Source organism: Oryx dammah, unplaced genomic scaffold (genome assembly GCF_014754425.2).
Source record: "Oryx dammah isolate SB20612 unplaced genomic scaffold, SCBI_Odam_1.1 HiC_scaffold_23, whole genome shotgun sequence".
Taxonomy (NCBI): Eukaryota; Metazoa; Chordata; class Mammalia; order Artiodactyla; family Bovidae; genus Oryx; species Oryx dammah.
Genome location: NW_024070207.1, coordinates 40,495,879 through 40,513,887, shown reverse-complemented (window position 1 = coordinate 40,513,887; position 18,009 = coordinate 40,495,879). Strand labels below are relative to the sequence as shown.

General features: G+C 40.8%; 1 protein-coding gene across 1 annotated transcript in view; it reads right to left on the bottom strand.

The window, feature by feature from the left end:
• ADGRG4 (adhesion G protein-coupled receptor G4) overlaps window positions 1-18,009 on the bottom strand; it is a 95,522-nt gene that overhangs the window by 8,415 nt on the left and 69,098 nt on the right. Inside the window, 6 exon segments of the mRNA XM_040265279.1 lie at window positions 1,293-1,310; window positions 1,312-1,369; window positions 9,502-9,771; window positions 10,740-10,860; window positions 13,714-13,817; window positions 16,519-16,564. Of these exon segments, the coding sequence (XP_040121213.1) occupies window positions 1,293-1,310; window positions 1,312-1,369; window positions 9,502-9,771; window positions 10,740-10,860; window positions 13,714-13,817; window positions 16,519-16,564 (617 nt within the window).

The window sequence follows — 18,009 nt, the reverse complement described above, 5'->3', positions numbered from 1 at the left end:
ATTATTTTTTCAAAAGCTCTTAGAGTACTCTGCCTTTTCCTCACCAATTCACATATGAAAGGGTTCTTTTCAGGGAGAGTGGAGTGGATTTTGTTCTGGTTTTGCTTTTGCTTTTGCTTTTGATCTTTGAAGAAGAATCACCGTTAGACATTGGGGACCCTTTAAGTCACACAACAAGCAAGGAGGGAGGATGGAGGAGGAGATGAGAAGAAAGGGAAGAGAAAGGGGAGAGAAAGAAAGGATAACAGGGAATTACAATTAGAAGGCATCTGCTGGCAGTGGTAATATAATATTGACCCTCTGGAAACTCTCATCTCAATATGAAAGACAGAGAGGTCTGGGGGGCAAGACCTCGTGCACTTGATTGCAGTCCAGCGGGAGAGGAAATCTATAGTGAAAAAGAACTTGAGAGGCTACAATAAAGAGAATGAAGATAATGAAGAATGGAGAAGTAAAAAGTGACTCGAAGGATAAAGTGAGGTTGTACAGCCTGAAGGACTGCATGGTAACTATCTACAGGCCTGTGAAAGAAGGTTCTGGAAAGGTAGAGCGATTTGAATGGCTATTCTCTGGTACTGGTGGGTGAGAGAGCCAAAGAGCTGGGCTTGTATATCAAAAAGAAAAAAGAGAAAGTACAACAACAGGACAATAAGGCCAAGCCAATTTACAAAGGAAAGTGGTGGAGTCCTCTTTAGGAGACCTTTGTGGCTGAAATACAAAAAGGTTTCCAACCCACTTTAGTATTTCTTTATAGAAAGAAATTCCTCCAGCTCCTAAGTTCTGAGAGCTTTCTAATCATGACAGCTGCCGATGTCTATTATGTCGAGTTCTTTTACTGTTTCCTTGCATTGTGTCTATATCATTATCATACTCCCATTTCGTAAATTTGAGAGCTCTTTACCAGCCAAAATTTTTTTTAAATAGATAAACTAATTAATAATCGCTGCCAGATGCATATTACTTACCATGGAACAGGCCACATGCTGAGCAATTTATATACATGGCATCATTTTAATCTGCACCCAGCACTGAGTATTATGCCCATTTTCCAGAGGAGGAAATGGAAAAAAGAGGTAAAGTAAGTTGACCAAGGTCGTATGGAGTCCAGACGCCTCAGATACCCACCTAACCATTATATCAGTGCGCCCATTACTTTGTTAGAGTAAAAAGGCTGAGGCTAATTTCCTCCCTGAAGCCAGTGTTTCAAGACCAAGGCCCAGGCCAGGAACACCTCACCATACCCTGATGGTCGAGACCACCACCACTGGAGAAGCAGAGATGCTGGTACTTACAATGGAGTTGTTGAGCTGAGTCCCATACAGATCCTTTTTCACAGTGAGTATGATTGCCATCATGATGGCTGGGATTCCTAGAGTGGGGAAGCAAGCCAAAGGCATCCCATTAGGAAACAGGGGAGAGTTCCTGATCAATGATTGTGAGTGCTGGTACACTAAGGCACTGTTTAAATGAGCCACAGATGTGCGGGCATCAGAATACCATTGTTTGCAAAATGTTTGTGAATTCTTCCAAGTTAAACATTTCTAGGAGTTCTCCAATCTGCTAAACTAAACAGCATGCCAATGGCTTCAATACAACACCCACTGGTTATTAAAAATAGCACAAGTGCCAAAATATCAACTTGGCAATGAAAGTATCTCGTTCATGGGAATAAAAGTTCACATCAAGCATTTCTGCTCAGATGATCAGCTGCCAATTTGTGTCCCTTACAATACTGCCCATTAGTTCTGGTCTCTTTTTGTCTAGGTCACCTTGAAGGAAGGGCATAGGCAATCAGCTGCAGCCTTCAGTGCTTTTCTGACAGGGGAGCTGCTTGCACACTCGTTACTAGTTTGACATTTTGACTAGATCGACCAGTTAACAACCAGTCAATTTAGCCTGAGTATAATAAAGCAATCAGTTCAGTCAAAGTGGTCAAACGTGATGTGAGTATAGACATGGGGTTTAAAAAATCCAATTACATTTACATTTGCAAAACTTAAATGATTTCTCTCTTTCTCACAATGTATTTCTCCTAAACGAGGAGCATTATACTGGCACACATTTTAGGGGTCTTGTAAGATACTTTCCAAAGCTGTTTCAAAGCCCAGAGTGTCAAGTATCTTGAGAAATCCTCCACTTCCACTGACCTGTCCTGTGATGAACAGGACAGTCCCTTCTGGTCTGTATGTGCCTCACCTAGCACAGGGCCCAGCGTTATGTCGATGGAAAAAATACCACCCTGAAAAAACTCCCACCCTGAAGGGAGGGATGGAGGGAGGCCTCTCATTTAAGAAGAAATTTGTGGGACAGTCTCCAAACTGTAATTATACTTTGCTAACTGAGACAAAAAAAAAAAAAAAGGTGTCTACTGGTTATTATAGGGCTTCCCCTGTGGCCCAGTCGGTAAAGAATCTGCCTGCAATGCGGGAGACCCGGGTTCGATCCATGGGTTGGGAAGATCTCCTGGAGAAGGGAAAGGCTACCCACTCCAGTATTCTGGCCTGGAGAATTCCGTGGACTGTATAGTCCATGAGGTCTCAAAGAGTCGGACATGACTGAGCGACTTTCACTTCACTGGTTATTAAGAAATGTGGACAACTAAATCTACTGCCTTGGACAGGGATTTAAATAAAGGAATAAAACCTTTGAAACAGGCTGTTTTGGCATTAGGAAGATAGAACTTCAAACATAAACAGAGGCTAATATTTGTTTCCCTTACAGTTGACTGCATTTGTCTAATATTTAAATGCTCTGAGACTCCCTGTAGCGGGCCAGCTCTGCAGTGGTTCCCTGGCCAACGCGGCAGGGATCCAGAGGCCAAACAGACAAAGGCCTGAACCATGGCTGATATGAATTTTGGTGGAAAGCCATGTGACCCCCGACGAATTCAAGAAGACAAGGCAGTCCTGTGAGGAGGCACTCTGAGGCCATCTACTACTTGCCACCTCACACCTTCTGGAAGGCTGTCATGATGCAGGTTCTCATCACCTCTCCTGGTGCGGGGCTTTGCACCCTGCCCCCTCAGAACAGAGTTGCACAATAAAAGTACCAAGCCTTAGCCTTTCCTGTCTCCCCCTGCATCCCAGCAAGTGTGTGGGGGATGTGCAGATCAAACAGATGAGAAGCCAGCCCTAGGGAATACCAACATGGAAGGAACAGGTGAAGGAAGAAGGGTCAGGAGAGGAAGCCGAGAACGAGTGATGCTCAGGGATTGAGTGCTATTTCCAGCCCCTGCACACTTAGCTACATGTGTGTTATCCACCTTCTGGATTATTCATGAAACCTCTTCCACAACATTTTTCAGTCTTTCAGTTGACTCGAGGTGAGGGTTGCCAGGCATAAAGGGGAATATTGACTATTTTTGTCTTTGTACATCTGACGGTTCCAACGTATACTAGAAACATGTTTTAGATTGTGCTTTGTTTAAAATTAGCCTGTCTCTATTTGCCACATTAACATGGGTAATAGCATTAACTGTGTATCCAAAGAAAGCACAATACTACATTAATGAACTCACTAAAAGGATGAGTAGCTAATTGGGAAACTATTGTCTTCACAAGGCAGCAGAAGGTAAAATCTATCTTTCCAGGTATCCTATGCATCCCACTTCACGCACAGCTCCTATTTTGTTGTTGCTCGGTCATGTCTGACTCTTTGCGACCCCATGGACTGCAGCACACCAGGCTTCCCTGTCCTTCACCATCTCCCAGAGCCTACTCAAACTCATGTCCATTGAGACAGTGATGTCATTCAACCACCGCATCCTCTGTCGTCCCCTTCTCCTCCTGCCTTCAATCTTTCCCAGCATCAGGGTCTTTTTCAGGGAGTCCGTTATTCACATCAGGTGGCCAAAGTACTGGAGTTTCAGCTTCAGCATCAGTCCTTCCAATGAATATTCAGGACTGATTTCCTTTAGGATGGATTGGTTGGATCCCCTTGCAGTCCATGGGACTCTGAAGAGTCTTCTCCAACACCACAGTTCAAAAGCATCAATTCTTCAGTGTTCAGCTTTCTTTATGACCCAACTCTCACATCCATACATGACTACTGGAAAAACCATAGCTTTGACTCTACAAGACCTTTGTCGGCAAAGTAGTGACTCTGCTTTTCAATATGCTGTTGAGGTTGGTCATAACTTTTCTTCCAAGGAGCAAGAACTTTTAATTTTCTGGCTGCAATCACCATCTGCAGTGATTTTGGAGCACAAGAAAATAAAGTCTGTCACTGTTTCGTTTCCCCATCTATTTGCCATGAAGTGATGGGACCAGATACCATGATCTTAATTTTTTGAATGTTGAGTTTTAAGCCAGCTTTTCACTTTCTTCTTTCACCTTCATCAAGAGGTTCTTTAATCTTGTTTGCTTTCTGCCATAAGGGTGGTGTTATCTGCATATCTAAGGTTATGGCTATTTTCCCTAGCAATCTTTTATTTTTAAATCAGCAAGCCACTGTAGTTTATTTATTGTACTGCTTTTTAACAGTCTATTCCACTATATTCAGTCATGCTTCTGCTATAGAAGCATACAATTTGCAAATCTATGGAAGCATATAAGAGGCAATAAGTAAACAAAGAAAATCTCACTTGCTTAAAAAGAATGGAGTCGATAGATTAAAGTGATCAGCAATGAAAAGATAAATAATGAGAAAATCATAACATTAGATATATTCTTGCTGAATTACTGAAGTACAAATGTTATCAAAAAAGCAAAGAACCTCATAAATTCCCAGCAGAACAGATAAAACAGGAGGAAAAGTTAAAAAAAATTAACCACCCAGGAAAATAATAATATTCATGTTAATAGCAGAGAAGGCAATGGCACCCCACTCGAGTACTCTCGCCAGGAAAATCCCATGGACAGAGGAGCCTGGTAGGCTACAGTCCATGAGGTCGCAAAGAGTCGGACACGACTGAGCGACTTCACTTTCACTTTTCACTTTCATGCATTGGAGAAGGAAATGGCGATCCACTCCAGTGTTCTTGCCTGGAGAATCCCAGGGACGGGGGAGCCTGGTGGGCTGCCATCTATGGGGTTGCACAGAGTCGGACACGACTGAAGCGACTTAGCAGCAGTAGCATGTTAATAGATGCAGTCCTCCCATAAACTTTGTAAAAAGAAATAAGCAAAAATAACCCTATTATAATATGACAAATATTATTTACTGTATTCAAAAAAAGTATCACTTTAAATAACAAAACTTAAAAATCACTTCAATTAATATCAGAAAGCTTATAGTGATAACTATCAAAACTATAATTTAACATTGGAGTTTGGAGCAATAAGAAAAGAAAACTATTAGACAACATTTTTATACTAACATGATTTTAAGCTTAGGTAATCTAAGATATTCCCATCAACTACTAGAATTAATAAAAAAATTTATGAAATTCACATACATAAGACAGAGGTACCAAAAATAAACAGTTCTCTCTTGTAGAAAAAAGAATCTAGAAATTAAAATATATACATCTGTGTTTTCCTCCTTTTCCAATACAATGTTGAAAAACTCTAATGTATTAAATCTACTTACTAAACAATTCAACACTACAATTGGTATATTTGGAACTAATTATATCTCTTTACAAAAATCTTAGTACAAAAACTATCTTCACAACCCAGATAATCACGATGGTGTGATCACCCACCTAGAGCCAGACATCCTGGAATGTGAAGTCAAGTGGGCCTTAGAAAGCATCACTACGAACAAAGCTAGTGGAGGTGATGGAATTCCAGTTGAGCTGTTTCAAATCCTGAAAGATGATGCTGTGAAAGTGCTACACTCAATATGCCAGCAAATTTGGAAAACTCAGCAGTGGCCACAGGACTGGAAAAGATCAGTTTTCATTCCAATCCCAAAGAAAGGCAATGCAAATAAATGCACAAACTACCGCACAATTGCACTCCTCTCACACGCTAGTAAAGTAATGCTCAAAATTCTCCAAGCCAGGCTTCAGCAATACATGAACCGTGAACTTCCAGATGTTCAAGCTGGTTTTAGAAAAGGCAGCGGAACCAGAGATCAAATTGCCAACATCCGCTGGATCATCAAAAAAGCAAGAGAGTTCCAGAAAAACATCTATTTCTGCTTCATTGACTATGCCAAAGCCTTTGACTGTGTGGATCACAATAAACCGTGGAAAATTCTGAAAGAGCCAGACCACCTGACCTGCCTCTTGAGAAACCTGTATGCAGGTCAGGAAGCAACAGTTAGAACTGGACAGGGAACAACAGACTGGTTCCAAATAGGAAAAGGAGTACATCAAGGCTGTATATTGTCACCCTGCTTATTTAACTTCTATGCAGAGTACATCATGAGAAACGCTGGGCTGGAAGAAGCACAAGCTGGAATCAAGATTGCAGGGAGAAATATCAATAACCTCAGACATGCAGATGACACCACCCTTATGGCAGAAAGTGAAGAAGAACTAAAGAGCATCTTGATGAAAGTGAAAGAGGAGAGTGAAAAAGTTGGCTTAAAGCTCAACATTCAGAAAACAAAGATCATGGCATCCGGTCCCATCACCTCATGGCAAATAGATGGGGAAACAGTGGAAACAGTAGCTGATTTTATTTTTCTGGGCTCCAAAATCACTGCAGATGGTGGTTGCAGCCATGAAATCAAAAGACACTTACTCCTTGGAAGGAAAGTTATGACCAACCTAGACAGCATATTAAAAAGCAGAGACATTACTTTGCCAACAAAGGTCCATCTAGTGAAGGCTATGGTTTTTTCAGTGGTCATGTATGGATGTGAGAGTTGGACTGTAAAGAAAGCTGAGTGCTGAAGAATTGATGCTTTTGAACTGTGGTGTTGGAGAAGACTCTTGAGAGTCCCTTGGACTTCAAGGAGATCCAACCAGTCAATCCTAAAGGAGATCAGTCCTGGATGTTCATTGGAAGGACTGATGTTGAAGCTGAAACTCCAATACTTTGGCCACCTGATGCAAAGAGCTGAATCATTTGAAAAGACCCTGATACTGGGAAAGATTGAGGGCAGGAGGAGAAGGGAATCACAGAGGATGAGATGGTTGGATGGCATCAGCAACTCAATGGACATGGGTTTAGGTTGACTCCGGGAGTTGGTGATGGACAAGGAGGCCTGGCATGCTGCAGTTCATGGGGTTACAAAGAGTTGGACATGACTGAACGACTGAACTGAACTGAACTGAAGTACAAAGATGTTAATCTCTAAAGCAATTATCCTTCAATTAAAAAATAAATAAATTTTAGAAAAAGATAATAAAACACCATAGATCTCTGGATGCCAACATAAGCTCTGCATTTCTAAGGAAGTATAATTTCCACCAGCATTCTTGATTCCATTTTGTGGTTCACCCAGTCCAGCATTTTGCATGATGTACTCTGCATATAAGTTAAATAAGCAGGGTGACAATATTCAGCCTTGATATGCTCCTTTCCCGATTTGGAACCAGTAGGTTGTTCCAAGTCCAGTTCTAACTGTTGCTTCTTGACCTGTATACAGATTTCTCAGGAGGTGGGTAAGGTGGTCTGCAATTCCCATCTCTTGAAGAATTTTCCACAGTTTGTTGTGATCCACACAGTCAAAGGCTTTGGCATAGTCAACAAAGCAGAAGTAGATGTTTTTTTTGGAATTCTCTTGCTTTTTCTATGATCCAGCAGATGTTGACAATTTGATATCTGGTTCCTCTGCCTTTTCTAAATCTTGCTTGAACATCTGGAAGTTCTTGGTTCACATATTGTTGAAGCCTGGCTTGGAAAATTTTGAGCATTATTTTGCTAGCATGTGAGGTGAGTACAATTGTGAGGTGGTTTGAGCATTCTCTGGCATTGCCTTTCTTTGGGAATGAAATGAAAACTGACCTTTTCCAGTCCTGTGGCCACTGCTGAGTTTTCCAAATTAGCTGGTATATTTAGTGCAACACTTTCACAGCATCATCATTTAGGATTTGAAATAGTTCAACTGGAATTCCATCACCTCCTCTAGCTTTGTTCATAGTGATGCTTCCTAAGGCCCACTTGACTTTGCATTCCAGGATGTCTGGCTCTAGGTGAGTGATCACACCATCGTGGTAATCTGAGTCATTAAGATCTTTTCTGTATAGTTCTTCTGTGTATTCTTGCCACTTCTTCTTAATATCTTCTGCTTCTGTTAGGTCTATACCGTTGCTGTCCTTTATTGAGTGCATCTTTGCATGAAATATTCCCTTGGTATCTCTAATTTTCTTGAAGAGAGATCTAGTCTTTCCCATTCTATTGTTTTCCTCTACTTCTTGGCATTGTTCACTTAGGAAGGCTTTCTTATCTCTCCTTGCTATTCTCTGGAACTCTGCATTCAGAGGGGTATATCTTTCCTTTTCTCTTTTGCCTTTCTCTTCTCTTCTCTTCTCAGCTATTTGTGGGCCTCCTCAGACAGTCGTTTTGCCTTTTTGCACTAGCCATTTTACCCTTTTGCCTTTTTCCATCTCCTATGGATCCAACATATTTTCTGAATGCTAAATCTTGTTTGAATAGGCAAGGGGTGGGGAATAGCTGAGCTGTTCATGTCACTTAGAATTACAGGAAAGCCACCAATGAGAACTATTCAGGCTAAGTTCCTTCCTGGCTTCTTCTCTAGGGCAACAGAATGGTGACAGTTATAAGACGTGGTGTGAAACGGAGTATGTCTGATCCAGCACCCTCTCACATCTTTCAGGTGTTTTCCCTGGCCCTTAAACCATCTGACTACATCCTAGAGGTCAACGTCCAAACTATGAGATAGACTCCCTGGTTCAAACCCCAGTTCTGCCACTTATTAGCTGTGCAAATTCTGGCAAATTCCATAATCTCTTTGTGCCTCAGCATCCTCATCTGTTAAGTGGGAATAATGATGAAACCTTTCCCATAGAGATATGGTGAAGATTAAAGGTTGTTGCTGTTGTTTAGTTGCTCAGTCATGTCTGAATCTTTGCAACCCCATGTGCTGTAGACTGCCAGGCTCCACTGTCCATGGGATTTTCCAGGCAAGAATACTTGAGAATGTTACCATGTCCTTCTCCAGGAGATCTTCCCCAAGCAGGGGTCAAACATCTCCTGCATTGGCAGGTGGATTCTTTGCCACTGAGCCACCAAGGAAACCCTGAAGATTCAAGCTGAGATTCAGTGAGACGCTTTGAACCACGTTGGCCACATGGAACACTACCTCAGTGTTGGCTATTGTATCCATGTGTATTTGTTGGGATTGTAACTTGACAAAGAGAAGGATAAAAGCTGACAGGCTCACTACTATAGATCCAGCATTGAGCACAGCACAGCAGCAGCTGCTCAGTAAATATATGTGAACCAGTGTCTCGCCATAGAGGTCCGAATCTTGATTTACAGAGCAATACAGACAGAAAAAGAAATGCCCACCCCAAAACCAGTGAGGCAATGCTTAATTCCTTACCTATGATAATAGAAGCTTGGTCCCTAATACTTGTATAATAGAATTAGACAGACACAGGCTAGAAACAGAGACATCAAGGACAATGGCAGATATACTTACCCCAACCAACCAGACAAAATTTAAAGATATAATTGGGAATGTATATGTTGAAGACTTTGACTAGAGCAAAATACATGTGGACTGCCTCCAGGCCCATCCAAGTCAAAGACACAAGCAGAAAGTAATGAAGTGTCACAGCAGCTGTGATACAAAGGCCCACTTTCTGAAATGATGATGACCAGGAATTGACTAGAAATACCAGGTTTAGCATCAGTAGTGCTGTGTACAAGTTGATCAGGATTTTGGAAGGATGATCTTTTTGAAGTTTGTTAAAGAAAAAGGCGCAATGTGAGGCAGGGTCTCTGCTTTTGATCAAGCATGGCCATGCTTTGTATGTATAATAATTAAAAGAATAAAAGAATAAAAGAACTGCCTATTAAAATTTAATTATTCATATTACCTTACATGTACTATGTAAGTACATGTACAAATTTTTTAGTCTCCCACCATCTTTCCAGGTAGAATCAAAATATTCCAAGTAAGGTGACCTTTAGTAATAGGAATAATAATAGCTTCTCTTAGCTAAGCAGTCTCCTTTTTTGAAGAAAAGGAAAGAAAGACTTTCTTGGATACTACAATTCCACCATCACTCCTTCAACTGACTCAAGACTAAATCTACACATGACCAAGTAGGAGGATGACTACAGGAACCATTTCACATAGTTACTTGGGTATTTCAAAGATCCAGACACTTGACTTCATGGAATTTTTCAAGAATTTTCAATTTTCATTTGAAAAGAATTTTCAAGTCTTTTGCCTATTTTTAATGTATTGTCTTTCTTTTGCTTTTTGCTTTGTAGTTTTTAATATATTCTGCATACGAGTCCTTTGTCAGATATATGTATAGTGAATATCTTCTCTTAATCTGTGGTTTGCATTTTCACTATTTTCATGGTATCTTTTGATGAAAAAAAGCTCTTAATTTTAATGGAGTCCAATTGATTAACTTTTTCTTTAATACTTAATGTTTTTGTACCCTGTTGGAGAAATCTTTTCCTATCTCAAACCTATTGTTGTTTTAAAAATTCAATCACAAAAAAATTCAATTACAATCTTTTTTTCAGAGGAGCCTTGATTTTTTTTTAACCTGGCAACTTCATAATCTAAAGGATCTGACCTCTGCCTATTGTGATGAATAAGAACATTTTTGTTAAATTAACATGAAATTAACAAGGTTACAATGCCAAGAGCATCCATCAAACCAAATTAAACTCAGAGTAAAACTCTACCAACTTACTGAAAAGCTAGGTATGTCACTATTGCAGCTCCCAGGAAAATGGAGGAGATTCCACATCTGATGTATGTTATAATCACTAATATCCATTCATTCACTGCAACCACTGCAGGCCTGGATAAATCCTAGGGAATGCAATGTGTTGTATTTTATACATTTGGCTGGGCAAGTTTATGGTAAAAAGTTTCCAGTGCTCACTAACAGTAGGTTCCCAGGATGTACAGCATCTCTGTTAAAGCTCACATAAAACCAGAGTATGTAGATGGATATACATAAGACTGTATATTGTTCATTGATTATGCCTAGTGCAACTTACTGTGTATGGGGTATGGAGAGCCATCAACAGCACTGGAAGAACATTTAGTCCTTGGTTTTATTGTCATTAACATGTTCCACACTTCAAATATAACCAAACTAATAGATGTGAATTTGAGATACACTGTGAATTATTATCTGAACTGAGCGTTCCAAAACATTGCACAGAACATCAAAAAAAAATGTTCCTTTCCCTTAGACCTTCAATAATTTTCATAAATTAAAAGACAAAGTGGACCTTAGAGATCACATAAACCAGTAATTTCTTAACCTGAGAACTATGAAAGACTTGAAATAGTGTGCAAATTACTTGAATATATTTGTGCATCATTCTGGGAAGACGGTCCATACTTGTCATCAGATGGCAATGGAGCTTCATGACTCCTAAAATGTTACCAAATGCTGGTCTACTCTGGTAGTTCTCAACTGGACACAGTTTTATCCCTCCCCTGGGTCATGTGGCAACGTCTCAAGACATTTTTGGTTGTCACACCTGAAGAAGGTGCTACTAGCATCTGGTGGGTAGAGACCAGTAATGCTGCTAAACAACCTTGAATGCACAAAACAGCACCCACAACAAAGAAATATTTGGCCCAAAACAGCAATAGCACTAAGGTTAAGACATCCTCATCTACTCCAATCTTTCACATTCCAGAAGACAAATTTAAGATCCAAACAAGTGAAATAACCTGACCAAGATCACATAGATAGCTAGTAACAGAGCTAGACTGTGAACCATGGTCTTTTGACTCATGCTGTAATGTTCTAACCAATTTGCAAGAGGGTAAACAAAATTCTTACAGTTCAATAAGTATCAATGGGTTTACCTCTTATTTGTTGAGTACACATGGCAAAAAAAAAAGAAAGAAAAAGAAAACTATAAACAGACTCTCAGCCCTCAGGGAGTTTACCATTAGTAGAAGAAACAACTCATACACAACATATTCATATACCAGTATATAATATATACAGTACAGTAACTTAGGAGAACTAAGAAAGCATTCAAGGGTGGGTAAAGAAGAAGGAAATGCATTTGAGAGCCATTTTGAAGGAAAACTCATCAAGTCCTGATGTTAGGGAGGACCACAGGAAATGAAGGAGAGAAGGATTAACAATTACTCCAAGGCTCTAAGCCTAGATATGCAAGTTGATCAGAAAACTTTTGCTTGGTTAACTATCGCAAGTATTAAAAAATTAATATTTCTTTCTTACACTGCAATTTGGCAGTAACTATTAAAATTTAATATTCTAATTGGAAGCAATTCTACTTCCATCAATTTATTCTATAGAAATACACCAGTATTCAGTTCAGTTCAGTCACTCAGTCGTGGCCGACCCCATGAATTGCAGCACGCCAGGCCTCCCTGTCCATCACCAACTCCCAGAGTTCACCCAAACTCATGTCCATCTAGTCGGTGATGTCATCCAGCCATCTCATCCTCTGTCGTCCCCTTCTCCTCCTGCCCTCAATCCCTACCAGCATCAGAGTCTTTTCCAATGAGTCAAGTCTTCACATCAGGTGGCCAAAGTACTGGAGTTTCAGCTTTAGCATCAGTCCTTCCAAAGAACACCCAGGACTGATCTCCTTCAGAATGGACTGGTTGGATCTCCTTGCAGTCCAAGGGACTCTCAACAGTCTTCTCCAACTCCACAGTTCAAAAGCATCAATTCTTCAGCGCTCAGCTTTCTTCACAATCCAACTCTCACATCCATACATGACCACCGGAAAAACCATAGCCTTGACTAGACGGACCTTTGTTGGCAAAGTAATGTCTCTGCTTTTCAATATGCTATCTAGGTTGGTCATAACTTTCTTTCCAAGGAGTAAGCATCTTTTAATTTCATGGCTGCGATCACCATCTGCAGTGATTTTGGAGCCCCCCAAAATAAAGTCTGACTCTGTTTCCCCACCTATTTGCCATGAAGTGATGGGACCAGATGCCATGATCTTCATTTTCTGAATGTTGAGCTTTAAGCCAACTTTTTCACTCTCCTCTTTCACTTTCATCAAGAGGCTTTTTAGTTCCTCTTCACTTTCTGCCATAAGGGTGGTGTCATCTAATAAATTAAAATGTGTACTATAGCGTTATTCATAATGGAGAAAAACAGTAACAACTCAAATGCTTACTGTAGCAGATTGGTTAAATTCCACTGTGTTAAATTCACACAGTGGAATACCATAAAAATATTTTTTAAAATTTAAGTAGATAGACATATGTTTGCCTGAAAGGTGTCCAATATATATTGTTAAGTGAAAACAAGTAGTAAAAAAAGTATGTATAATTTGATCCCATTTTTTAAAAACCAAAAGATATATTAATATACACCTATAGGGAAAGAATCTGAAAGAACATAACTTAGTTCATACATATATTCCTAGTCTGTAATCTAATAAAAGTTGTCCAAATTCTATTAAGGAGTGACTAAGAGGCAACCAGGCTTCCCTGGTGGCTCTGATGGTAAGGAATCTGCCTGCAATGCAGGAGACCTGGGTTTGATCCCTGGTTTGGGAAGATCCCCTGGAGAAGAGAACAGCTACCCACTCTGGTATTGTTGCCTGGAGAATTCCATGGACAGAGGAGCTTGGTGGGCTACAGTTCATAGGGTTTCAAAGAATCCAGCATGACTGAGAGACTAACACTTCACACACTGAGACAACTCACCATTAAGACTCCGAAATGGGTAAGGTGATCACATTGACAGATTGTGTAACTTACGTTTGTTTCCTTCACGTTACAGCCTGATGAGTTCCATCCACCTTGTCCATCTGCAAGTGACAGAAGGGAATTTCAAAGCAATTTTGCTTTTCTCAGAAATGTTTAACTTTTCATTATATGTACCTTTCCAATGTGTGCTATAATTAGTATTGTTTGTTAAGACAGCAGGATAGCAGTATAATTGAACACTGAAATTAAATTAATCCTAATAGGCAAAATTGACTTGTGGAGGACTTCATAAATGGCAAAACTTCTTTGATTCTCACTTTTCCTGTTCTTCTACAGATTAAGACAGACTTTAATGATTAACAACAGTCCTGCCACTATGTTGGAGTGACAGAGTAAGGACTGTTTTTTTCAAGTAGCACAAAGAGGAAACAGATTTAGAACTTTTTGAAGCATTTGAGCTATGGAATACAGGCTGACACGTGGGGTTCCTCAATGGGACTGGAATAAACATTTGAAACAACCAGCTCAACCTAGAATTCAAATAGTCTCAAGTGTTTTGCATTCAAGTCAAATTATGGTCTAGAACTCCTTAGGACCAGTTAAAGCCTCTGGTCTACTTGACACCTGCCAAGTTTCTCACTCCTGAGCACATCAGGCTTCTAGAACTAACCCACATACCGTGAGAACCTGTAGCTCTTGGGTTGCTGCTAAGTCGCTTCAGTTGTGTCCGACTCTGTGCGACCCCATAGACGGCAGCCCACCAGGCTCCCCCGTCCCTGGGATTCTGCAGGCAAGAACACTGGAGTGGGTTGCCAGTTCCTTCTCCAGTACACGAAAGTGAAAAGTGAAAGTGAAGTCGCTCAGTCGTGCCTGACTCTGTGCGACCCCATGGACTGTAGACCACCAGGCTCCTCCATCCATGGGATTTTCCAGGCAAGAGTACTGGAGTGGGGTGCCATTGCCTTCTCCTGATCTTGGGTACTAGATGACATTTAGAGTTAAACCTCTAGAGTAGTTCTAGACTACAGGGGTTCTCCTAGCACAGGCAGCTAAGTGTGGTGAAAATTTGTCCATCCAGGATAACACTAAGAGATTCTAGAAGTTCTATATCCATGGACAGAGGGTGGGGGCAAAAGATGACCTGGAAGGAGCCCATGAATGGATATTAATGAACACACAGATCAGCTTATTGAGGCTGTAGGGGACAAAGCTTATCATTTTACAGAAATCTTACCCTGAACGACTTGAAGGGGACCAGGAAAGGACATGATATCTCTGTTGTAAGAAAGTAGTATTCCCTTCCTCCACCCCAGAATTTCAAGGATACTAAAAAAGGAAACATCCCAGACAGAGCTTCTACCGGTGGAAGGACTGCTCCCAGAGACACTCCTGGCATTCCAGGAGCAATTGCTTCTGTGCGGGAATTTTCTGAGATTGGGCTACCTCCCTACAGATTCCAATGGCAATGGCAAACTTAAGAGGAACTCATTAAGCAATTCCTTTCCATCACCTCTTCTCTCTCTTTTTAAAATTTTTATCAGAGTATAGTTGATTCACAATGTGTTAGTTTCAGATGTGCAGCAAAGTGAATCACATACATACACATATATCCACTCTTTTTTAGATTTTTTTCCCATATAGGCCATTACAGAGTATTGAGTAGAGTTCCCTGCACTATACAGTAGGTCCTTATTAACTATTTTATATAGAGTAGTGTGTATATGCCAATCCCAAACTCCCAATGTATCCAGCTTACCCCCTGGTAATCATAAGTTTGTTTTCTACATCTGGGACTCTATTTCTGTTTTGTAGGTAAGTTCATTTATAGCCCCTTTTTTTTTTAAGATTTCACATGTGAGTGATATCATGTGATATTTCTTTCTCTGTCTGACTTACTTCACACATTTAGGGCCTTTCTAAGTCCATCTATGTTGCTGCAAATGGCATTATTTCCATGACTCCCTCTCTTATGGTCTCCAAAGACTCATACTCAATCAGGTAGGAAGGGTCCTTAGAGACCAACCAGAATGTCTTATCCCCTCCATGAAAAGATAAAAAGATTGAAGCACCTAGAGAGTAAACCGGAGAAGGCAATGGCACCCCACTCCAGTGTTCTTGCCTGGAAACTCCCATGGATGGAGGAGCCTGGTGGGCTGCAGTCCATGGGGTCACTAACAGTCGGGCACGACTGAGCGACTTCACTTTCACTTTTCACTTTCATGCATTGGAGAAGGAAATGGCAACCCACTCCAGTGTTCTTGCCTGGAGAATCCCAGGGATGGGGGAGCCTGGTGGGCTGCCATCTATGGGGTCACACAGAGTCGGACACGACTGAAGTGACTTAGCAGCAGCAGCAGCAGAGAGTAAATGGACCACTCAAGGTCACACAGTCAATATAGAAGAGAAGAGGGAAAACAGAAGAGATAGTAGACCTGGCAGATCTCATGGGAAAGCTCAGATAAAGAGCCAGTTTTTCATTCCTCAGCTTTCTTCAAACAGCTCAAGGCTGCTCTGTACTGCTGTCTTCCAACTTTCTTTCTTCCAGTTTGCTGAGTTATGTGCTTTCTTTCTAATCTCCCAAATAAGTCTTTTTTTCAAAAAGAAAGTTTTAAAAATGAAACTCCCATGCCTTAATTAGATATGAAGCATATTCATATCTTGGTCATTCGGAGTTCCCTGTAGGGTCTGTTAAGACAGTAGCTTCAGTACAGCTTGCTCCCACGTAACTCCCAAATAGCAACAGGGTCAGGGACAAAGTCTCATTGAGAGTGAAAGCCAAAGCTTGCTATGAAAATTACTTACTGTTATTCCCAAAGTCCCAAAAGGCACAGCGAACTTGATCATAATTCTAGAAAAAAGAAAAATCAGAGGCAAATAGCTTTCCTTGTGACTGTCACCAAATAATGACAACTACACACAAGTCTTTTCTTCTTGATGTTTTCTCAAAGAGTAGACACACACACACACACCATTTGTAAGCCAGTTTTAAAATAAACTCCAAGTATCTTGGACTTCCCTGGTGGCTCAGACGGCAAAGCATCTGCCTACAGTGTGCGAGACCTGGGTTCGATCCCTGGATCAGGAAGATCCTCTGGAGAAGGAAATGGCAACCCACTCCAGTACGCTTGCCTGGAAAACCCCATGGACAGAGGAGTGTAGTAGGCTACAGTCCATGGGGTCGCAAAGAGTCGGACATGACTGAGCGACTTCACTTCACTTCATCTTGGGGTTTACAGGTGAGTAACAAAACAATATGTTAGTGCTACATAGTGATTGGTATGTATCCTTTAATATCTTTGGTAAAGTGAGAATTTGCCATGTCTTCCTGGTACAAGGCCCAGGAGGAGGATTGGAGTGGCTCTGATGTGCAGTATGTGCTTCTTGTGAAATTCTGGAATTTGGGGCTCATAGCTGAGATCAAGCCTTATGGATACAATATTCAGATGCCTCAGGCTTCCTTGGTGACTCAGGGGTAAAGAATATGCCTGCCAGTGTGACATGGGTTTGATCCCTGATCCAGGAAGATTCCACATGCTGTGGAGCAACTAAGCCAATGAGCCACAACTACTGAGCCTACGCTCTAGAGTCCAAGAGCCAAAACTACTAAGCCCACATAGACCCTGTGCTCCGCAACAGAAGCCACTGCAGTGAGAAGCCCGAGCACCGCCACCAGATAGCGGCCCCACCCACCACAACTACAGAAAAGCCCACACCGCAACAGAGACCCAGCAGAGCCGAAAGTAAAACAAATACATTTTAAAATAAAAAAAGATTAATCCGCCTCCTCATCAGGTCTAGTGAGCATTCCTGAAGCCTCACCAGCTCCTGCAACCTCCAAGGAGCTGGATGGCCATTAGAATTGGTTATTGGGGGTGCCTGGAGAGCTGTGGCCACAGCCAGAATTAAGAGATCTTACCCGTTAAATAAATTTCATTTGTTATCTTTTAAAAAGAATTCCTTCTCCCACTCTTCCTTTTTTCCTTCTAGAATTAAGACCTGTGAAAAATATGCTGTACCATATGGTCTTTTAGATTGGCAATGAAGGAAGCTATTAAGACTCCACACTGGACATAGATTAACATCAAAGAATGGAGTAGTAGCTCATTCTTATATCATGGCTAAATTTGAGCATTTAGTAATATATACCTTATGTTATGCCATATGACTATGGTTTTAATTCTTTGGTGATAATTAATACATATTTTAATGCTCTTCATGGAAATTCAAAGGATAAAAATGTTTCACTATGTTGGATTAACTTGCCTTTCTCAAAAATAAATGGAATTAAATATC